Source organism: Strongylocentrotus purpuratus, unplaced genomic scaffold (genome assembly GCF_000002235.5).
Source record: "Strongylocentrotus purpuratus isolate Spur 01 unplaced genomic scaffold, Spur_5.0 spur5_scaffold_14, whole genome shotgun sequence".
NCBI classification, from domain to species: Eukaryota; Metazoa; Echinodermata; class Echinoidea; order Camarodonta; family Strongylocentrotidae; genus Strongylocentrotus; species Strongylocentrotus purpuratus.
The window spans coordinates 25727528-25752334 of record NW_022145599.1 but is presented as its reverse complement, the minus strand read 5'-3'; the positions used below and the strand labels follow the sequence as shown (position 1 = coordinate 25752334).

General features: G+C 35.4%; 1 protein-coding gene across 1 annotated transcript; it reads left to right on the top strand.

The window, feature by feature from the left end:
* The first annotated feature begins 162 nt into the window (after window positions 1–162).
* LOC105445243 lies at window positions 163–16018 on the top strand. The gene is made up of 7 exons (XM_030984572.1): window positions 163–2374; window positions 3006–3093; window positions 5306–5370; window positions 12765–12861; window positions 13749–14951; window positions 15292–15405; window positions 15783–16018. Exons 5-7 carry the CDS (start codon window positions 14505–14507, stop codon window positions 15966–15968), a joined length of 747 nt encoding a protein of 248 aa, XP_030840432.1. The 5' UTR covers window positions 163–2374; window positions 3006–3093; window positions 5306–5370; window positions 12765–12861; window positions 13749–14504; the 3' UTR covers window positions 15969–16018.
* The last annotated feature ends 8789 nt before the right edge of the window (window positions 16019–24807 follow it).

Genomic DNA, 24807 nt, shown 5'->3' with positions numbered 1-24807 from the left:
CAAAGAACTCTCCAAAGAACTCTCCAAAGAACTCTCCAAAGAACTCTCCAAAGAACTCTCCAAAGAACTTGAACTTGCACTTGAACTTACACTTGAACTTACACTTGAACTTGCACTTGAACTTGCACTTGAACTTACACTTGAACTTGCACTTGAACTATCTTGAACTATCTTGAACTATCTTGAACTATCTTGAACTATCTTGAACTATTTTGAACTATCTTGAACTATTTTGAACTAAAGAACTTCCAAAGAACTTGCACTTGAACTTGTATTTGAACTAGCACTTGAACTTGAACTATCTTGAACCTTGAATCTGAAACATACATACTGAATGAAACTTGAATCTGGAAATCTTGAATCGAATCAAAACTGGAACAGAATATTTCTAAAGATTGTATTGCCATTTTTAGAAGACATAATTATTGTCAATTATAAAGAAATTATTGGTAGTTTCTAGAAGGAATTAAAAGTAAACTGAAATAAAAAGAAGAACAATAGAGGGAAAGGAATCTAACTCTAATTCCTGGAACTTGATAAGACCATACTTACAGTTGAAAGCAGTAATATTGTAAATCTTGGGAAAGAAAAAAAAGAGGTATACATTTTAAAGAGTAAAGTAGATTGGAAAAGTAGTCGTTCAAGATAAATATTGGAAGTTTGAAGGACTGTATTGCCATTTTAGAAGACATAATTATTGTCAATTACAAAGAAATTATTAGCAGTTTCTAGAAGGAATTAAAAGTAAACTGCAATAATAAAAGAAGAATAATAGAGGAACAGGAATCTAATTCTAATTCCTGGAACTTGATAAGACCATAATTACAGTTGAAAGCAGTAATATTGTAAATCTTGGGAAAGAAAAAAAGAGGTATACATTTTAAAGAGTAAAGTAGATTGGAAAGTAGTCGTTGAAGATAATATTGGAAGTTTTAAGGACTGTATTTTAGAAGACAAAATTGCTGTCAATTAGAAAAAAAATCTGGGCAGTTTCTAGAAGGAATTAAAAGCAAAGTGAAATAAAAAGAAGAACAATAGAGAAAAAGCAATCTAATTCTAATTCCTAGAACTTGATAAGACCTCTATTAGAATTCAAAACAGTAGTATTAGTAATCTTGGGAAAGTAAAAAGAGCGTATACACAGCAAAGAATAAAGAAGATTGAACAAAATAGTGTGAAGAAGGCAATATTGCAAGTTTGAAAGACTGTATTGCCATTTTAGAAGACATAATTACTGTAAATTAGAAAGAAATATTTGGCAGTTTCTAAAAGGAATTAAAAACAAACTGAAATAAAAAGAAGAACAATAGCGAGAAAGCAATTTAATTCTAATTCCTAGAACTTGATAAGACCATAATCACACAAAATTTGTGTCAATATATAGAGTCCTAGAAAAGTGAGCGTTGTTGATTGTAAAGAGAAAAGGAAAGAAATCCTTCGATATATAGTGTTCAGAATTTTAAAAATAAAAGTAAGCTTGATTGTAGAGAGAGTAAGAAAGAAGATTGGGTCAGGATAAATATATAGTTTTAGAAATATAAGTGAGGTTGATTGATTTGAGAAAGAATAAGAAAGATATTTTGATCAGGATATAAAGTGAACCTGTTTGCAGAGAGAGAGTAACAAAGAAATTAGCAATTTGGGAACTTATATAGGCCTACAATACATTTAGGCTATTAATGACCTACTCATAATTTTAATAAAAAACGCCATCTTGAGACAAAAACATTATAGCTCCTTAACACAGTACAAGCTAGTGTATATAAAGCTAGGCTATTGAAATACCATAGAGTTTAATATCAGTAAGGATTAGTTTTTCATAATTCACAATAGGAATATTTAAATAAAAGACTATTGGAGTAAGGAATATATACAGAACATTATATATCAAAGTTACAGAACCGTTAATTGTAGACTTGTAATTATTAACCAGAACTGTTGCAAGTATATAAGCAAAATTTACCATGATGGATACAATTGAATTTAAGAAAACACTTGATGAAATCATGAATATACTGACTAGTTGTGCATTGGTGACCAACCCAGATCTTAATGAATGCTGTATCTGTAACAATGAAATCAAAGAAAATGAAAGTGATGCAAGATGTGACTGTTGTAGTAAGCATTTTCATGTGACATGTATGGGATTCCCTTGTGAAGACAGACTGAGTGACCTGACATTGATCTGGATTTGTTCATTTTGTGGCAATAACAACATGGCTCATCGCATGTTTGATCAAGTATGCATCCCTTCTCATTTCAATAGATACGAACTTCTTGGTGATCATGATGAACACTGTTACTTGGATTTGAACCAATCAAGGACCCTATCAAGTACGACCAACAAAAGAAAATGTGGCAGATCAAAGAAGAGGTATGGTAAAAAGGGAAAGAAAACCAATCGATTGAGAGGAACACAACATCATATAACTGACAGGCAAACAAATGAGTCTGATAGACATAATCCTTTGGCTATGGAAAATCCATCCCAAATAGAACACGAAGAGATGCAAAATGAAAAATTTGAGGATGACTGGGTAATTGTGAAATCAAGGAAGACGAAATGGGTGGAGAAACTAAAATCAAGAAAATTGTATCCCAAATCAATAGATGATCATCAAACAGACAGGAAAATCAGAAGAAAATCAGTGAATGGCAAAGTCTTAGAACCTGGTGTAACTTACATCGGCAAAGCAATGAAGACATTCTATGAAAGCCATAGCAGGAAAAAAAAGGAAGACCGAAAGAAAGTTGATTGTAAAGAAAAGAAGGTGAAATCCGAGAAAAAAGATATCAGTGTTCAATCTTACACAGAAACTCTTTTAGGTTTATATGCCTACAGTGTGCAGTCCCCACATGCAATGAAGTTGTATAATGACATGTGTGTGCAAAGTGAAACGGCACAAACACGATCCTGGGCAGACATAGCAAGCAATTTGCCAACTCAATCTAGAACAGATACATGTGTTGATATCGATGTATGTACTTGTAATCTTTTTGAACAGATCAAGGATTTGCGAAAGTACAGAGTTCATGCTGGTGGCAAGAAAAAAGAAGCAAAGAACAAGAAAGGTCGAGCAAGGAACAAGAAAGGTCAGTCTTCCAAAGCCGGGAAAAAAGGCACTGATGGAAATCACTCTTCTGATAAATCAGAGATTAGATTTGACAAAGATGAAGGAATAGAATTAGCAGTAAAGAATGAGAAGCTGGATACAAAGAAATCTATGAATGCAAGTGACCAAGGACTTGATCCAAATACATGTAAAAATGATGAACACTCAGACCAGCATATTTGCAATATGAAAGACAACAAAGGTTCAGATGGAGTTGTGCAGGACGATTCAAAGAATAATCTGTTGAAATCAAATTTTGATGAAAATGGGGAAATTGAAACGGACGATGATAGTGGCAGTGATGTTCATATACCAGTGAAACGTTCGTGTGCAAGAAATTGTATAGAATCTGATAGTGATACAGACACAAGTCCTGGATGTGATTTATTCGATAGAAGTGTTTTACCACAACGCAATATGCCTTTGAATGTTTGTGATAGACCAAAAGATATGCCCATAAATGAACCAGTAGACAATGTCTGTGAATCGGTATTGGAAAATGATGATATGATGAAAAATGATTTTTCAGATGTTTCAGATGGTGTACAAGAAGATGCAGTGTATGACAATGACCTGAAGAATAGAAGCTTTGATACAGTAAAAGATGGTACAGACAATGATACTGATATGTCATTTAATGATCATGCTCATTCAAGGAATCCTTTAGAATCTTCTTCAGATTCAAATATCAAAGATGAAGACATTGAAAAGGCAATAGATGCTAATATGTACACATGTACTGATGAAACAGAAACAGAAGTTGAATTTGTAGCAGATCTTGGATTACGTGATAGACCAGATAAAGATTTCAAATTTGTACCCCTCCAGAATAATGACAAACAGAACATTTGTTCAAAACTGAATATCAGATATATAGGCAAAGGCTGTGATTCAAGGTTAGATAGAAATAGCTCTATTGGAGTTCCTTTACAGAGTAAACAAATTACTGGTGATGGCAATTGTTTCTTTCGTGCAATTTCCTATGTAATTTCTGGAACTGAGCGTAATCATGCAATTTTAAGAAATGCCACTGTGAAACATTTATTGCAAACCAAGGACATGTTTAGTAATACATTGAGGCAAGAATATAGAACAGTCAGAGAATATGTTTTGAAACGTAGAATAAAGGAAGACGGAACGTGGGCTACAGACACTGAAATTAGCGCTTTAGCAAATTTAATCGATACTGATATTTATTCATACAATGACCAAGTACCATGTTGGCAATTGTACTCTGCAAAGAAACCTGGAAGAATCAATATTGTTACATCTGATAAGGGAATTTATATACTGTACACAGGAAATGTTCATTTTAATGTTGTTGAATCTGTAGATTTTGTCAATTTCAATTCATTAGAACAGACAAGAACAACAAAGAGAACTTTGCCATGTCCATCAATTCAGGCTGATGTTAAAGTAAAGCATGTGTTCAAGAAGTGTAGATCCAAGTGTCAGATAGAGGAAGAAATTGATGAAGTAGTGGATAAGTCTCCTGAAACATTTCAAAACCATGTTGATCCAAAGGGAAAAAAACGTAGGCTCACGTTGGAAACTGGTACGATAAATCACGATGAGAGAAAAGGTACTGCAAATCTTTTTGACATGACATATGAACAGTGTGCAAGTAATCAGTCTAAATCAGTCGTTCACAACGAACGTAACACCAAGGACGAAACCCTTGAAAGTGATCACAAAGACAAATGCACGAGAGTTGATACACAAATAACGCTGGTTGCCCAAGGGACATTCAATCAAGGGGATACAAGATTTGGTGACTTAAGTGGAAAGCAGTGTGTTACCAATTCACTTTCTGCACTGTTGTATAGCAAGGTAAAAAATGCCAATGATTGGAAAAGTACAGATCTAGACAGGATTTTGAATAACGGTAATGAATTATATTGTTACATACGGCGATCCACTTCACTCGACAACCAATACTTATTGATATCTGATCTATTTGAATATTTGGATGCGTACAATGAATTGTTTAACATAGTATGCCGTGAACCAGTCACTGGATTGTTAGATGGAGATGAATTGATATTGGCCCAGTCTCTTTCGATGACATTGAAGCAAGCACTCGAAAAAGAACTCTGTACTGATTCTGATGCATGTTTTGTGACATTTGCTAGAAGTACTTTCATTGTATTATCTGGTCAAGATGGTTTTTTTATATTTGATTCACATTCCAGAAGCAGTCGAGGTTTCCTGATTTGTAACGGACACAGTGTTGTACTTCGTACTCAAAGCTGGCAAGGTGTGTACAAGCATTGCATGAGGTTAGCAAAATCAATGGGATGCCCCCTGCACACCGAATATGAAGTAACTAGTGTATGTGCTAAAGCAACTTCCGGTAAGAATGAAACCTTGAAAGGCTATCCACAGTTACAGGATTTTGTTTGTAATCCAATTCCTTCGTCAAATACACACAGTGAAAGTCAGTCTGGAAGCTCTGGATGTTCCATACATTGTGAAAGCTTTGATGAAGTTCAAATATTGGATGAGAGTGTTTCCCCACAAAAGATGATTGATAACCCAAATGTATTTCTCTTCCCTGAAAAAGCAAATGAAACGATCAGTCATGATGTACATTATAACGGTCAGGAATTAAAACTGAAGAGTGTGACAATTACCTTAACGAAACTAAAAGAACCACCGCTGAATAAAAGTTGTCTTTTGAAAAGAAATGACTCTATCAAGACAGAATATGTAAATGAACAAAATGGAGATTTCAAAAATTGTACTAAATGCGGGAATGACTCTGATAGATTAAATTTAGTGAACAAAGTTCAGAATTCCAACTCTATCTTAAGCAGAAAACGAAAATTGAGTAACATTGAAAATGATGCAAAAGTCGATGTTGACCTTGGTAATGAAGTTCGAAAAACCAAATTGGTAAAAATGAATGAGAACGACAGCTTAAGAATTGATGCAAGCGAATGTGCTGATAGTAATGATGAATTAATAATAATTGGAGAAGTTCATGTTGGAAATGTAGACCATGGAAAGAAAAAACGTAAACACAGACAAAGTTCTAATCAAAGAAGGGAGCGCAGTAGACAGCTTATGAGAGAAAAACGAGCCTTGACCAAAGATGAAATAATTAAGAAAAAGGAAAAGTGTCTTCACAATGCGCAAATGAGGAAAATTAAATCGAAGAATAAATATCAAAATGATTTAACCTATAACATGGAAAAAATAAATGAAGTAAAACAAAGACAAAAAGAGAATTACAACACTAATTTATCACACAAAATAAAGCAAGGAGCTTATGTGAAACAAAGGCAAAAAGAAATGTATAAAGAGGATTCAAATTTCAGGAACATACAGCTAAATATTATGAAAACCAAATATCATTCTGATTTATGTTATAAAAAGAAAATTTTGTATAGAAATAAACAAAAATATTTGAGAAATGAAGGATTTAAAGAAAATGTTAAAACAGCTATGAGGACTAAAATGAAAAATAAATATTGGAACGATGAACTATTTAAACGAATGCACAAGAGTAGAATAAGAAGTAAATACCAGCATGATGAACTATTTAAACGAATGCACAAGAGTAGAATAAGAAGTAAATACCAGCATGATGAACTATTTAAACGAATGCACAAGAGTAGAATAAGAAGTAAATACCAGCATGATGAACTATTTAAACGAATTCACAAAAGCAAATTAAGAAGTAAATATTTGAACGATGAAAATTTTAAGGAAAAACAACAAGATATCATGAAAAAACAAATGAAGAAATTATATCACAACGATCAACAATTTAAACATACAAAAAAGGCAAATATGAAAACATTGTCCAAAATTAGATATAAAGGCAACGAATTTAAGGAAAAGAAATTGATGAGCTTAAAAATGAAATATAAAAGAATTGAAAAATATAGGCAAAATGTAATAAAACAAAATCGAAAAAGGTCTGTACTTCGAACGGTAAAATTGTCCGAGTTTGATATTGTACTTGAAGAATTTAGAAAGATAATTTCTCATGGCCCAGAATATGTGTGCTGTGTATGCTTAAAACTTCTCTTTGAGAACCAGGTATTGAAATGTAAAAAGAGTAATTATAAAATTCACACGTGCATAAGTGAAGAATATTTGCATGTTTGCAATTCAGAATGCCGGTCAAAATGTTTAATAGGCCAGTCAGCCAGATCGACACTTTGGATATGCTTTACCTGTCATAGAAAATTGCAAGCTGGAAAAGTACCTGCAGAAGCAAACATGAACAATTTACAACTACATGAAGTTCCAGAAGAACTTGCCAATCTGAACAATTTAGAACAGCATTTGATTGCATTGAATATCCCTTTCATGAAGTTAATGGCCTTGCCTAAAGGTGGTCAAAATGGAGTCCATGGCCCAGTCGTGTGCGTGCCTTCAAACACTTATGAAACAGTAGATATGTTGCCAAGACCACAGACTGAAGATCAATTGATCCGTGTTAAACTCAAACGAAAATTGTCGTACAAAAGCTATTATGAGTACAAATTTGTAGATAAATCTAACTTGCTCAATGCTCTGCAGTATTTAAAAGCAAATAATAAGTGGTATTTTGATGTTGCAGTAAATGATAAATGGGAAAACTCACTTGAACGAAATGAAAAAGATAATGAAAAGGAAGAAGCAGTGGAAATTGGTGGTAAAGCTCGTTTGGCAAAATATTGGAAGGAAATGGAAGAACAAATTGATTACATTTTGTCCAAAGACAAAAATGCTAATGAAAACATGCAAGACAACAGTAAACTACAACAAAAAATAGATGACAACAACACTGAAGACGATATGGAAGAACGCTTACGCGGTATTCAGTTAGACTCATGTCTCCAGCCGGTAGATATTGGACAGGAAATATTAGATCAGTATTTTGAAGACATAATATGTTGTGCTCCTTGTGAAGGAAGAAGCCCTGTATCAATTCTACAAGATGAAAGCAATGAGGCCAAATGTTTCCCAGTGTTATTTCCTAAAGGTCAACCAACATTCCATGATAGAAGAGATGAAAAAATAACATTAGGACGTTATCTGCATAACCGACTGATGCACGTGGACAATAGATTTGCTCAGAATACAGATTACATCTTTTATGCACAATATATTTATGAAATTCAACAGGTTATATCACAAGTTTCTATCGCTTTAAGGCAAAGTCCAAACAAAAAAGATGATTCGTCTTCAATAACTGCCTCAGATTTGAAAGATGCAGAGAAAGTTAAAAAAATACTAAAATCAGACAAGGGCTATAAATTTTTAAAGCAAATTCGTGGAACACCTCCATTCTGGCAAAAGACACAAAAAGATGTTCTCGCAATGGTACGACAGCTTGGAAAGCCGACATGGTTTGCTTCTTTCTCATCTGCCGATATGAGATGGCCAGAATTAATGAATACATTGCTTAGACAAAAAGGAGACACCAGGGAATCGAGTGAATTAGACTATACAGAAAAATGTAATCTTTTAAGATCAAATCCAGTAACAGTTGCCAGAATGTTTGATAAAAGATTTCACACTTTTATGAAGAGAGTTATTTTATCTCCCGCTGCACCGATTGGTAAAGTAGTTGATTCATTTTGGAGAGTAGAGTATCAAGCCCGTGGTTCCCCTCACATTCATGCCTTGTTCTGGGTTGAAAATGCTCCACAGTTGGGTATCGATAAAGATGATGATGTCGTACAATTTGTAGATAAATACATTTCTTGCCAGAAACCGGATGAAAAGGAAGATCGAGAACTACATGAAATAGTAAGCAAGGTCCAACAACACAGTAAGAAACATTCTAAATCTTGCACAAAAACGGGAAAAGCGTGTAGATTTAATTTCCCAAGACCACCATCTGAAAAAACATTCATTGTAACACCTGTTGAAGAGATTCCAGCTAAAGATTGTGGGAAAGTGCAAAATAAGGGAAAGGACAATGATCAAATTAAAGCTTCTACAAAGATTAAAGATGATGCAGAGAAATTGTTGAAGTCAGTTAAAGATGCATTATCCAATGGAATCGAGTACAACAGTGTAAACCATCTCTTTGAAAAGCTTGGCATTACACAAAATCAATTTGAGAATGCACATAATGAATTAGCATCACAACAAAGTATAATCATCAAAAGAGAAATACAAGATGTATGGGTGAATCAGTTTAATCCAAGTCTACTAAGAAGCTGGAATGCCAACATGGATTTGCAGTTTGTAACAAATGTATTTGCATGCGTGGCTTATATTGTATCCTACATGTCAAAAGCTGAACGAGAAATCGGAATGCTATTGAGTCATACACTATCAGAAATGAAAGAGGGAAATGAGAACGCAAAGGAAAGCATGAAAAAACTTGGCCAGGTGTACATGCAAAATCGTGAAGTGTCTGCTCAAGAAAGCGTCTATCGTGTTTGCAGTCTCAGATTGAAAGAATCTTCTAGGAAAGTGGAATTCATTCCTGTTGGACCCGACCCTGTCAGAATGAGTTTACCATTAAGCGTTATAAAGAGCAGACCAGATAACGATAATGATGATGATGAGAATGTTTGGATGCCTAGCAAGCTCGACAGATACAAAGCTCGACCTAAAAACGCAGAATTCAGTGATATGTGTCTTGCAACGTTTTGTTCTCAGTATAGAATCTTAACTGCATCCCAAACGCCAAGTACAAGAAGTAAAAATGTCTTTAAATTAGATAACGATCTGGGATATATTCAGAAGCGTACTCGTACGGGAGATGCAGTTGTAAGATATCCCCGATTCTCACCCATCATCTCACCCGAAAAATATTATTTGAGCATTTTGCAACTCTTTCTGCCATATTTTGAAGATGGACAATTAAAGCCCCCAACATTTGAAACACATGAAGAGTTCTACGAGACAGGTTCTGTGAAAATATGTGGACGTGAATTGGAGAAAGTCTGGTCAATTGTCTGTACTAACCGAAAGAAGTTTGAAATGAATGCCGATGCAATTGATCATGCACAGGAGCATCTTGACAAATTTGGTCCACACGAAGATGCATGGGGTCTTTTATGTCCGGAAAAGGAAGTAGAGCGACTTGAACATCCCAAAGAAAATGTAGATGTCGAAGATTGTGATGGAGATCTTGATATCCCAGATTTAAAGAATGAACCGAAAAAAGATGACTATAGCATTGAACTACGTTCAGTAAAAATTTCCAAACAAGATGGACATTCTTTGATGAGGTCTTTGAATGAGAAGCAACAGAGTGTTTTTTACAAAATACGACAGTGGTGTTTAGATAGAGTAAATGGAAAATCGGTCGAACCGTTTCATATGTTTCTAACTGGAGGTGCTGGTACTGGAAAGAGTCATTTGATCAAATGTCTTTACTATGAAGCAACACGTATACTAGCCCGAATGTTGCCACATCCTGATGATGTCTCAGTATTGAAAATGGCTCCAACCGGAGTAGCTGCATACAATATCAATGGCCATACTATACATAGTATTCTTTCTATTCCAATCAATGCACAAAGACTGTATCAACCTCTGAGTGATGAGAAAATAAGTGTCCTTCGAAATAAGCTGGCTGAATTGCAAATTTTAATCATAGATGAAGTATCAATGGTAAATCAAAAGTTGATGTCTTACATTCACGGCCGCCTACGACAAATAAAACAATCACGAGATCAAACTGCTTTTGCTGGTGTTTCAGTTATTGCTGTGGGAGACATGTATCAGTTACCTCCAGTCTTAGGAACTCCTTTATATAAAGACACACTCAATGGTGCATTGTGGAATGCTAATTTCAAGAAAGTAGAACTTGAAGACATTATGAGACAAAAAGACGATACCCAATTTGCTTTTCTCTTAAATAGATTACGTGTAAAACAAGGGGAAGAGATTCTCTGTGATGAAGACCTAGCAATGCTCAAGTCCTGTGAGACTGGTGAAGAATGTGAAAATGCTCTGCATATCTATGCATGTAACAATGAAGTAGATGCTTGGAACAAGAAATTATTGCATAAAAAATGTGGAGATGTGATATGCGTAAAAGCACAAGACATGGACAAAGATGTTAAAAAAGGAAATCAAATACGGGAAAAACCTTATACAAAGATGAAAACCCAGTTGCCTCCTTATCTGTGGATTGCAGTTAATGCTAGAGTGATGTTGCTCAAAAACATTGATGTTAGTAAAGGCCTGACAAATGGATGTTTCGGAAATGTAACAGAAATAATAACGGATCATACAAATTTGAATCCAGTTTGCATCAAAGTTAATTTTGAGAAGGCCGATATTGGTATTCATTCAATCGAAATGTCTCAAGAATCCATTGGTAAGAAATATGTGAGAAAACAATTTCCACTTAAGCTTGCTTATGCTTGCACAATTCATAAAGTACAAGGTTCGACATTAGACAAAGCTGTTGTATCATTAAAAAATGTATTTCAATCTGGACAGGCATATGTTGGGCTTAGTCGCGTTACTTCGTTATCTGGACTTGTGATAGAACATTTCGATCCTAAACGTATATATTGTAATCCAGAAATTAAAGAACGCATTGAGATTATGAAGCCGTTTATTGAGAATGAAACTTCCGAAGATATTCACGATTATAACTTTTCTTTGGTAATGCAAAATGTACAAGGATTAAAACAGCATTTTACTGATTTCAAATCCCAGTGCCAATTTGTGAATGTAGATTGTATTTGCTTGACCGAAACATGGATTAATGATGATGATCTCTGTGACGTTGTTTTAGATAACTTTCGATTTTATCATCAGCCACGACATCTGTCATACTGTAATTCTGGAGTTGGAAATGTACTCAAAGAACAATCGCACGGAGGTGTTGCAATGTATATCAAGAATACATATTCAAGTAGATTAGACATATCTGTCGACAACTTAGAGTTTATTGCAATTCTTGTCACCAAACCAGTTTCTGTTGTGATTTCAGTTGTTTATCGACCTCCATCATATAGTATCAAATCATTCTGTGAATCATTAGACAATTTGCTAGATGTATTACACAAAACAAGCATTAGGTGTATTGTGATGGGAGATTTTAATGAGGATTTGTTTAAAGGTTCTTTACAGGTAAACAAGCTAATGTGTAATAAAGGTTACAAACAGCATGTTGTTAATGCTACTACTGAGAAGGGAACATTGATAGATCATGTGTACAGCAAGGGACTAGATTTATTGGAAACAGAGGTCATCCCTACATATTATAGTTACCATGAAGCTGTTAAGATTGCTTTTTAATATTAGTAGTAAAATGAGAAGAATAAACAAGTAAATTTCTTAATTTTGTTGATAATTAAACATTTTCATTTATCATGTCTTCATTCTTGCAAAAACGAATATGAATATTATTCCTTCTTAAAAGGGTTGTCAATATTTTGTTGGCTTACCGTACACTTATCAATGATATCATCTGCCATGGACATCACATTGAAAGCAGGTTGTAAAGTTGGTAAAAACCCTTTTCTTAAGGTGATGAGTTAAAGGATTTATGTGTTGTCACTCCTTGCCTTTCAAACCTTAGTATCTTTAAACATCACTCACATCATGACATGTACATGTATTTCGAACTTATAGATCATATTTGAGAAATCTAAAACAATGGTGCACATTTAGAATACTGGATTGATAGGTGGATGGATAACAAGATCATACATCCATGCTTTTTCTTCCCAGATTAAGGATTGTCGACCTGATCCGTATATTGAAGTTGGAACATTCCATGAACCTTGCAAAGTGCTCATTTTTTGACTGGGTTGGAGGAGGAGACAAGGTACGTCACGGTGGAAACCATCACTCTGAAGAAGACACTCAAATCAGAGATCAAGCTTGAACGTGACAATGAGACATGCAAGTATTTAAGTAAAGAAGAGGTTGATATCATATTATATATGGAATATCAAAATGGGAAGGTTAATGATAATGAAAGAATACTAATATCGGGACCCAATGCTGGAATGTTATTCGCTGAAAGATGATTGTTTGGTAGTGATAATGCGTTTTAGTTGAGTAGGTTATTCACTATGATGTAAGTTGTTTGAGTTAATGAAAATTGGAGGGTTATACAGAGATGCCAACCAGTACGATTAAATCATATTTAGTATGATAATAAGAGTGAAATACGATCTTAAAATACAATTTTTCATCTTTTTTCCCCCAAAAAAACAAACACGGAATCGCATAGAAACATGTACGAGTAAACCCCTGCAACCCCAACAAAAACTGTGCTTTACAATTTTCTCATTAAATTTTAATGAAAGAGCAAACATATTTCTGAAATTCTACTGGCCCTGGGCTATTTTGAGCAACCCCTGACTGCAGGGGGGGGGGGGGGGGGGGGGGCTGTCGATATTTGAAAATGCAAAGGTTAATTTGCATAAATTTTGAATATGCAAATTTCATTTTATTTTCTTTAATATGTATTATATTGTTTTTTATTTCTTATTTTTTCTAGAGGGCTTAAAGCCAGAACTGTCTATGTCCATTTTTTGTGAAATTCAGTTATGTCCACCAAAGAACTGTATATTCATTTCACTTTGTGTCTATTCAGAACTGTCTATTCCCATGTGTCCATTAGCCATTTTACTTTGATGTTCAGACTGTTTCAAGTACATTCATCAAGAATTGCGCAATACTTGCAGTTTTCTACTCATTAAGCAGATAAGATTCCCTATGCAGCTATTTCACTGATTGTGGCCAAGCAACACCATACCATTGCCCGGAAAAAACGTTATGATAAATAAAAAAGACCAATGTGCAACATGTACGAAGTATGACCAGTTGTCTGGAGATCAGAAGGAGAATTTCACGGAAACCCATCTCGTACAAAAAACAGAGGCTCAAGATGCCAAAGCAGTTCCTTGCATCGTGTAAGACAGAAAATCGTTGTGAATAAGATGGAGTGCAAAAGAGGACATGCTTACAACAAGAAATATGCTGATAAATTTGACTTCGGTGCATCATCAGGAAAGAGCAAACATCATGCAACTTGCAAGGAATGTCGCCGAGATTTGTCAATTTTGCATGGCGGTTGTAATGACATTGTTGTTCATTGCAAATCAAAGCAACACATCACTGCTTTCAAGTCTGAATCGTCAGCACGAGAAATAACATCATGGATGTCAACCTCCAAGGATTTTAATATAACTAGAGCTGAGTGCTTATTTACATCATTTTATTTGGAGCACAATATTCTTCTATCAGCTGCAAGTCACATGGGACCATTGTTGAAAAAAGCCTTTCCTAATTCTGAGGAGGTTATGAAGTTTACCAGTGCAAGGACCAAACATCTTGTCTTGTGCGTGAAATGGCCAAAGATAAACAAGGACAGATCGTTTCAGCCATGAAAGCACGGCCAATTGCAATATCAACTGATGGGAGTAATGTCAGCGACAGTAAACCATACCAAATTGTGGCATGCCTCGGGAAGTGTCAGTGCTTGGTTGCCCCAATCATCTAATTGATTCTGCTGCCAAAGATGCGTCATCTGCATTACCATATTCAATTGACTCGCTCCTTATTGATGTGTTCTACTATCTGGAAGCCAGCGTGAACAGGAAATTGAATCTCAAGAAGTTCCAGATGCTCATTGGGAACGAAGTGCAGGCAGTTCTGAAACATGCTTGTACGAGATGGCTGAGCTTGGGCCAATGCTTGCCAAGATTTATCCAACAATGGCAAGCTCTAGTCCTCTTTTTTGAAGGAGAAGTGTCAGCCGAGCAGAAGACGCCTACTCAACAGACAAAGCAGAAGAAGCCTACTCAACAGACCAAGGCTACCAAGAATAGTGTCCAGACTTCACTTGTTCCAAAGAAGCCAACTCCAGCTGTGAAAAATGAACCTGCTCAGGGATCTCAACTGAAGGTAAGGCTAGAAAATGTATTACTACAAGGCATGTACTCCTTTTTATTCCATTTAAATATGGCCATCATTAAAATTACCAGATTTGAATAGATTAACCCTAGCAGTAGAGAGCTTTCTAAATGTTTGAATTAATCAGCTTTTACTCCTCAAATTGGCAACAGTTATTATCATTTTACACTCTAAAATAGTTTGAAAAAAATACGAAAATGGATATTACGTGAACCAAAATGGTAATTGCAAAATTTAATTTAATGTGTAATTAAATTTCATGCTTATAAATAAGTCATCAATAGTGTTGCAGGCATCGCATTAATTTTTTTAAGCTTGTCTTGTCCTGCAGAAAAAGCCTGCTCACCAAACCAAGATGACTGCACAACTCCAAGCATTCTGCATTCCCAAGAAGGTGTCTGCAGATCCACCACATGTGAGCAAACCTGCCAAGTCTCAGACCCAAGTGAGTACAAAAATTGATCATAATTCGTCGCTGTTTTCACGAAGTGACGGTAGTGAAATAAAATTGCATACAGTTTGCGTGACGATTTTCCTCACTACCGTCACTTCGTGAAAATAGGGACGATATATACAGGGTGACAGTTAAATATGTTCCTTTACATCATTTATTTTTTCTTCTTATTTTTAGGTCATTTACTTGTAAGCTCTTTCTCTTCCAATCATCTTCACTCTGCTGTTCAGTTTACAGATATAAAAATGTATTCAATAATGCTAGTCATCTGCCAAGATTTCAAATGTAGTGTATCTTTTTAATTGTAAACTGTGTCAGTAGTCTTGTTTCTTTCTCATATGGTAATCAATAATTTCTCTACCTCCCAGGTTCAACTTCAAACACCACAGCCACAACACAGTAGACCTGCATCTTCAAGCTCTACTACTCGGGAAAAACGACAAATGAGGAAGCTTCGGATACACCTAGAAAAAAGCAGAAGACTGGGAAAGTTGTTGGCAAGGCAACAGGCTCAACAGTGCTCAAGACTGGAACTTCCAGTCATCCCAGTATGATTTCTAGTAAAATGACTGGAAATGAAAAAACAAGATGTGGAGGAAAAAAAGAAACAAGACAGACAGTAAGAGATAAAACAAGACAGGAAAGAATTCTGAATTCATTGCACTCAAACCCAATATCAGCCACAGCATCATTGCATTTCACAAGAAAAATGTCATCTTTCAGACGAGAAGTCCTCTGATACAAAAGCTAAAAGGAATACTAGAAAGTCTACTGCGTGACTTGTACAGCCAATTTGTAGCTCCACAAGCAATCATTGCAGCCACAGACTTGACCCTTCTGGACTACAAGAACAAGGAGAATCTTTGTGAAGAATCTGAAATGGTCATAAAAAGCGCAACAAGAGAAATTGTGAACACTTTAGATGAGTCTGATTGCCATAAGTTCTATGCAGCAGTGCATTCATATTACACCAAGGCATGTGACTACATTGTAAGTAAGTTTCTATTGAAGTCTGATGTTCTCATCCATGTGCAAGTGGCTGACATTGCATATCAGAAGGATGCCAAATTCACTTCTCTAAAGTTCTTCATCAACAAGTTCCCCTGCATGTTGCTTCAGGAAGAAGAAGAAGACAAGCACAGTGCCCTAGATGCTCTGGAGAACCAGTTCCTTATCTATCAAATTGCTCAGCTTCCGGACTTAGTGCAAAATGAGGAATCTACTGACAAGCAGTGGACAAGTATGATGACAGAAAAGAATGTTTCTGGTGAACTGTGCTATGACAGACTTGCAAAAGGGATTCTAACCATACCCCATACCAATGCTGAATGTGAAAGGGTCTTCAGTCAGGTGCGAAAGAACAAAACTGACTTCAGAGGGTCCATGAGCAACGAAACTCTAAAAAGTGTCCTTATTACTAAGGCTCGCCAAACAACACCCTGCTACATGAGGGAATTTGACTCTGATTTTCCAAAGAAAGCTCGTGATGTGCGCTACGCGCACATGATATTCAGTTTTACTTAAATGTTTACTAATTGAAAATTCCAAAGTGTTGGCAGCTATGCCAGGCCAAGGTAGTTGCTGGAAAGAGGACTTTTGTCTCTGCTTCTTTTGATTTGCAAAGTGAATGTCGCTGCAACATTACTCTATGCCATCCAGAACACACATCTCAAAGTCATCGCACACAATTTTCTGGAGAGTGGGCATTCCCACGTGGAATGCAATAGCATGCATTCTGCTATTGAAACAGAAAAAAAGAACATCAATGTCTTCACAATGCATGACTGGGTAAAACATTTTCCACAAATTAAGACGTCGGCTTCCATACAAGGTCATAAACATGTGCCATGGAGACTTTTATGATCTGAAAAATCTCTCACAGCAGATCATGAATAACAAACGCCTAGACGAAGATAGACACGTCTTCAACTGGCTACATGTAAAGAGCTTCCAATACAGGAAGGAAGAGCAAAGCACCATCTGCTACCATCTATAACTACTTGTATGACTACAAGAAGATAGATCATCAGTTCCACGTAATCTGGACCTTGTCTACCAAGAGAAGCATTTAAAAAAGCCTAAACCTTAAGAAGAAGGATCTCATCAACTTGTGCAATAGCCTAGCCATTCCTGAAGAGTTCCATGGATGGTATTTGGCACTCCCATTTTTTAAGTTTCTGACATTGACAGGGTCAAAAGGTCATGGCTTCCATGTATGATGTTTGACCAAGTATTATTTATAAGTTAATGGCATTAAACATAACTACTACACTTTGTCAGATTTTATGCTTGCAATCAAACTTTTAAATGCATTTTTACTCAAATGGCATATTTGGACATAGACAGTTGTGGTTTTAAGTCCTCGATCTATTATTTTATTTCTAATGTATTCTTTTGTTCTGGAATACATCAAGTTACTTTGAGAAACGTATCAAAGCAATTTGATATCAATTCATATCTCCCACTTATACATCTATTTACCTGTATTCACATTTCTGCTTGTACATGTATATATGCAATTGTAGCACTTTTTGATGATATGCGCATACTAATTGCTATGTAACACCTGACAGGTGTATCCAAATTCGATGAAAATGGTATCAAAATGTGCATAAGACTTGAGGAAAAGAATCGAAGAACAACAATGTAAAATTCCAAGCGGTTGCGGCGCTATCTCCAAAAATGCGGGGTGGGGGAGGGGGGGGGGGGCTCTTACGCCACCCCCCCCCCAAGTACAGTAAGGAGTAAATGACGTTAGCCATATAATTAAAATATGCATTTTTTAAGATGCTTACATATACATGTAAAGTGTTAAAGGGCAAGTTCACCCGAAAATAAGTTGATCTTCATACATGTAAAGTGTTAAAGGAGAAGTCCACCCCAAAAATAAGTTGGTCTTCATAAAAGCAGATAAATGAGAGAAACAAATCAATGAAATTTTGAGGAAAATCAAAAACAAATGAGAAAGTTATAAATTGTTGGAGTTGTAATCAGTGAAGCACAAATTGCAAACTGTGTGACATCACATGCGAGCTCATATCTCATTTGCTTTGTACAAAAAATATTTTGAAAAATTAATTTCCTCAGACGTTGATTAAATGAATACGATAACATTAGCATAAAACCAGTGATCAGTAATAACATCTATCTGAAAGATGAATAAGGGTAATGCTTTTCACCTACTAACAATACTGGTGAAGGTGATAGCAGTAGTAAAGGTAACGGAGACACTGATTATATTTAATATTAGCAGTGACAATGGAAATGTTTCATTCATATTACATTTTTTTATCACCATGTGTAGGTATTGAATATCTTCAAAATTTCTACCATTTCAGAAAACTTGGTTTAGTGAAGACTGGGTCTTGGCGAGTGTCTTTGATATGTTAAGGGAATTGAGGACAAATGATGGTGTAATACCGGAGTTGAAAGATGAGTATGAATATGACATAGTGCTCCGTGAGAAGTTGGTGAAGTCATGGGGGTTAGCCCAGGAAGCCTTAAAAGGTGCCGCAGGAAAATACAAGAAGTATTAGGATATGAATGCTAGAAACAGGAAATTTAATAACGGAGATCAGGGTTTATCTTGCTTCCCACTGATCAGAACAAGTTGTTGCTGAAATGGAAGGGTCCATTCCCTGTGCTGGCGTAAAGTATGACTATGACTACATTGTCAGTGGTGTTCTTAAGAAATATCACATTAATCTTCTCAACAAATAATTTCTCAGGCAGAAGGTTAACTTGTCAGTGGCTGGCTGCTTTGATTTGTGTATAGAGAGTAGGAAGGTGTGTCAAGATTCTGCAGAAGATGCCGAGGATCAGTTTATATTGAAGGTAAATGTGGGTGCTGGGCTTATGCAGTAACATTCAGGAGAAGAATTCCTGATTGCTTATGCGAGTAACAAGTCATTACCATGGGAAGAAAATTACACAATAGAAAAAAGTGCTTAGCAATAGTACGAGCAATCAAAAAGTTAAAATATTATTTGTATTAAATTGAAGTACACACAGACCACAAACCATTCTTCTATATTCAAGCGAAGAGGTTTGACAATAAGAGAATCATGAGATGGAGCATGATGCTCCAAGATTACAGGTTTCGGCTTGTATCGGTGAAGGTTCAGTATAATGTTACAGCAGATTATATGAGCAGAATGTAAAATGCACTATACTCATGGATTTCTTTTGTCTGTCTACCATTGTAAATTATTGGATGTGTATCACGGTTTAATAACATATTTTGTTAATGTCATTTGTTGAATACATATTGCATTTACCAGGATTATGTAATGTTGAGATTTATTTTATATTGATCTTCCCAGCCACAAATGTATACCCATCAAACTTTCTATGATAGCACATACAAAATTATTATCCTGAGCATATGTTTTGTAGAAATTCATGAAATCCACTACACAAGTTTGATATGAAGAAGAAAATATTACAGCAATATATACGCATTGTAGTTTATGCAAGTGCAGGAATATTACTCACTACATTTTGAACAGAAAAAACAGAAAGAGATGATAATTAGACAGCCACCTTATGTCTCTAAATATATCAGAGAGGGCTTAATGATGCTGAACACAATGGGTTGTGCTCTTTAATGCTGGATAATTGTTTAATTTTGAGTCAAAGACATTGTCTTCAGGTGATGATGTGAACATTTGATAATCTCTACTTTGTATTAACAGGTTTATACAAACTATATGGACATTGACGTATAGCCATGTTATAGGTTTTCAACTTTGTGCAGAATATGTCATACATATTTATACATGGATTGTTTTTATGCTAATTATCCCACAGCATGATATTGTTGTGCTATGTTGGCATTGTTTTTTAGCAAAGGTTTTATTCAAAGGTGTTTGTAGACTTATAACCATGCTCAACCTTTTTCATGATATTAACGTTCTGAAGTACGGGTGCTATATAATATCATTTAAAACAAAAAATCAGATTATTGGAAACACGTTTTAGTAATTGCATTTAGAATTGCGTTTAGAATTGCATGTGCAGATTTCAACTCAAATACAAGAGAAATGTAATGTATCTAAGTCTCATGACTTGATAAAAGTAAGAATGTCATATTATTTATTGTACATTATAAAACTTGGTTGATTAAACCATAGGTTGAGAACTGAGATTTCTGGATATACAACTATATGTATATTGACTAGGATTGGTATTTAGTGATATGAGCTATGTTGTGTCATGATCTTCTGATATCATGTAATGGTTGATAAGATGAAGAATGTTATGTTTGACTTTAAAGGTTTACCTTGATAAAGCTTAAATGATAATTTATGTGCAGTAAAAATTGAAACAGTTTGTTCCAAACATTTTCATGAGATATGTAGTAATTGAGTGATTTGTGTATGTCGTACTGTTTTATAAGTATTTATCTAGGAATGTGAGAAGGAAGCTCAGTACCTAGGAATTATTTTTGAAAAAAATATTTTGTTTATGGTAAAAGTTGTCATGATGACTTTCAATAAGATGATGACTTTAAATAGGAAGAATAGATTTTATTGACAAAAATTAAGGAACATCCAAAGACATAAAAGAGGGAGAACGAGAGCCAGAGGCTGAAAATGGGGAGGGTGAAAGAGTAGAGAAAAGGATCGAGAGACAGAGCAAGAGAAAAAGAGGGAGGCAGAGCAAGAGAGGGAGAGGGTGAAAGAGTAGAAAGAGAGATACAGAAATAGAGCAAGAGAAGGGAAGGGAAACAAAGCAGTAGAAAGGAGAAAGAATTAAGCGAGATGTGAGTAGATAGATATATAGAAAGAGAAATGTATTGACATGTAAACAATTCTTTGTCCGTGGGAGCTAGAGACGTAAACATTGCGTATACATGGGGTGAATAACTGGCAATAACTCATCGTAGATAAAATTGTCATTTTATGTATTAATGCTTTTATAATTAACGCAGTCATGACAGGGAACATGGAAATTGTGAGTATTTTGAGAGCTGTTCTAAAGAATAAAGCTGATATTTTTTGCAACGAGAATATATTTTTGACGAGCCGAAGGCGTACAATCGCCGGGTTAGAGTTATGGTTAGGTTAGGGGTGGGTGTTTATAAAAGCATATTTAATACATAAAATGACAAATTTATCTAAGATGAGGGATTTTAGATCATGAAATCATGAGGAGAAAAAAAGTTGGTCGAGCTGTCCCCCGAAGACCCCACCCTGGACAACTCGACCTGGTGTCCAGGGGCTTTGCGTCGGTGTTGTCTAGAATTCCAACTTACTCCACATAGACATTACACGTAAACGAAAAATAGGATTTTCAATTCACATCTTGTCGTTGGAATATCGCCATGATCCCAACATCTGATTTATAGAAAAAAAATGTGACCTTAAGTGTAGAGAATTTTCTCAGCTACAACATATTCGAAGCTTGCAGAAAATCGAGAAAAAAATAATCGAGATATTGCTCAAACAAGACTAGAATGTCCTAATGCAGATTTCAGAAAAAGTCACCTCCAATAGGCATGACACGCAAACTAAGAAAATTCTGACATGTCGCATTCAATCAAAATTGTCACTGTGATGACGTCATCAAAGTGAAACATGGTGAGATATAAGGAGACGGAAGGAGACTGGGTAGTCATGTAAAAATACATGAGATGGACCGAGGGATGAAAGAGAAATCAGAATGCATATAGGCTACTTGGAAGGGGTGAAAAAAGAATACAAAGGGCAAAGGAAAGAGGTAAAGGAAATTAAGGAACATCCTATACGACATAAGAGGGAGAACGGGAGCCAAAGGCGGGAAAAGGAGAGCTGGCCGGTGAAAGAGTAGAGACAGATCGAGGGAGACATCAGCTAGAGCAGATCAAGAGGGAGGCAGAGCAAGAGAGGGAGAGGGTGAAAGCGTAGAGAGAGATCGAGATATAGTAGTCGAAAAAGATGATAAAATCACTGATAAGAAACGAAAGCAAATTTTTAAAAAAATTACACCGGAATGGAAGTCGAGTGCTTTAACCAATATACCAAAATATGTCCCTTAGACAATACATGTAAAGCTGACAAACGGCCTTGGCATAGTCGCTATTTCAACTTTCAATTGAAAATTTCGACATGATTTCAACATCAGATCAAAAAACGGAAGGCACACTTAAGATAGCTCATATTATCAGCTATAACATGCTTAAATTGTGGGGGAAATAGACCAAAAAACGATGAAGATATTGCTCGCGAAAGAGGGGAATATTGAATCCAGTTTTGAAAAAAAAAGTCATATAAAAATGTGAAAAATTGACAGGCCTCCTTTAATCGCAAAAATACGCCATGATTCCTTTGTCAAAATGAAATATCGTGTCGACTGCATTTGTAGAGAATTATCTCAGCTAGAACATATTAAAATTAGGAAGAAAATCAATTAATTTTTACAGAGATACAATCGATTTTCAAAAATATGCTGACGTCATAATATGCAAATTGAAATTTTGAGTTCGGATGACGTCATGAGTTAATTGAGAGTCAAATAAGACATGAAATCATATCTCCCGTTTCATACTCTATCAAAATATGGAAAAAAAACTGATCTTGAGTTATCCTGTTAACAAAAAAGTGTGCAAATAAATAAAAATAAAGAACAAAAATAAACTACTTGATCATGATCATGATTGTCATGATGATGATAATGATAACCATGATGATGATCATGAGCGTGATCCTGACATCTGATTGAAAAATGAGGGGACATTTAGATAGCATATAGGCTCAGCTACAACATACACAAAAATCAACAAAACCAAGCCGAAATAACGGCGATATTGCTCGCAAAAGATAAGAATGTAGAATCCAGATTTGAGAAAAAGTCATCTCCCATAAGGATTACACGCAAAAAGTAATGGATCAAGTGATAACAGGGTAATAATAAAGTAAATATGGTTGTTTATTACATTATTTGCGATTGTACGTGTTTTAATATTCAAAGGAGATGGTAGAGTGAAAGGTCAAAAAGAAAAAAAGTGAAGAAAAAAAAATTGTTGGAGACGCCCGGACTCGAACCAGGGACCTCGAGGTCGGAAGTCAAGTGCCTTACTGATATACCAAAACATTTCCCATAGAGATTACACGTAAACGGAAAATAGAATTTACAAATCCCACTTTGTAAGTGAAATATGAGCATGATCCCGGCATCTGACCAAAAAATAAAGGGCACACTTATGATAGCTTATTGTCTCAGCTACAACATACTCAAAGCTCAGCGAAAACAAAGCTAAAAAAACGGAGATATTGCTCGCAAAAGACAGGATGTAGAATCCAGTTTTGAGAAAAAGTCATGTCCCATAGAGAATACACGCAAAATGTGAAAAATTGACATGCCACCTTTAATCGCAAAAATACGCCATGATACCTTTGTCAAAATGAAATATTGTGGCAACTGCATTTGTAGAAAATTGTCTCAGCTAGATCATATCAAAATTTGGAAGAAAATCAATCAATATTTACAGAGATACAGTCAATTTTCCAGAAAAATACTGACGTCATAATATGCAAATTGAAATTTTGAGTTGGGAGGCCATTATGATGACGTCATGAGTTAATTGAGGGTCAAATGAGACATGAAATCATATTTCCAATTCATACTCTATCAAAATATGGAGAAAAAATTGGGTTCACTTTGCATCCTAAAGCGCTACAATGGATTTTGTATGGCATGTTTTTGCCCATGTATGCTATGTATTACAAGAGCTCGCACGCACGGAAATTATCTTAAACGGACGCTCATTCCGTTATTAATGGTCAGAAAAAGGTGAACAAGGTATCAAAATGCTTGGAAAAATGTGTCAAATATGATGACAGAAAAAAATTGGCGATTCTATGTAGGAAAAAGCAATTACGCGCGAAAACGCGCGCGCATGTGCGTGCGCGCGTTTTTTGCAAAATGCTTAAAATGGCCTGAAACGTATGCAAAAAAAAATTTGAGACGATTTGGAGCATTTTTATTTTTTGCGCGCGCGGTGACGCGCGGACGTACGCATGCGCGCGCGTTTTCTGACCTGAAATTGACCGGACAGATATTGACCTTAATCGTGATAAATATGAATGAGAAATGCCTTTCCGTTATGAAGATATGATCATGAGTAAAAAGTACCAAAAAAAAAACACAAAATGGCGCCTGGATGACGTCATGAAAACTTGATGACCTTGAAAATGTTACTCTAACGTCTCATGACAATGACCTACGACTGTGCCAAAATTGAACGAAATTGACTAAACTGATCTTGAGTTATCCTGTTAACAAAAAAGTGTGAAAATAAATAAAAATAAATAATAATAATAATAAAGAAAGAAAATTCTGACGAAAACAATAGGTGATCTGTCGTTGACAGACCACCTAATAAAGAAAGAATTCTGACGAAAACAATAGGTG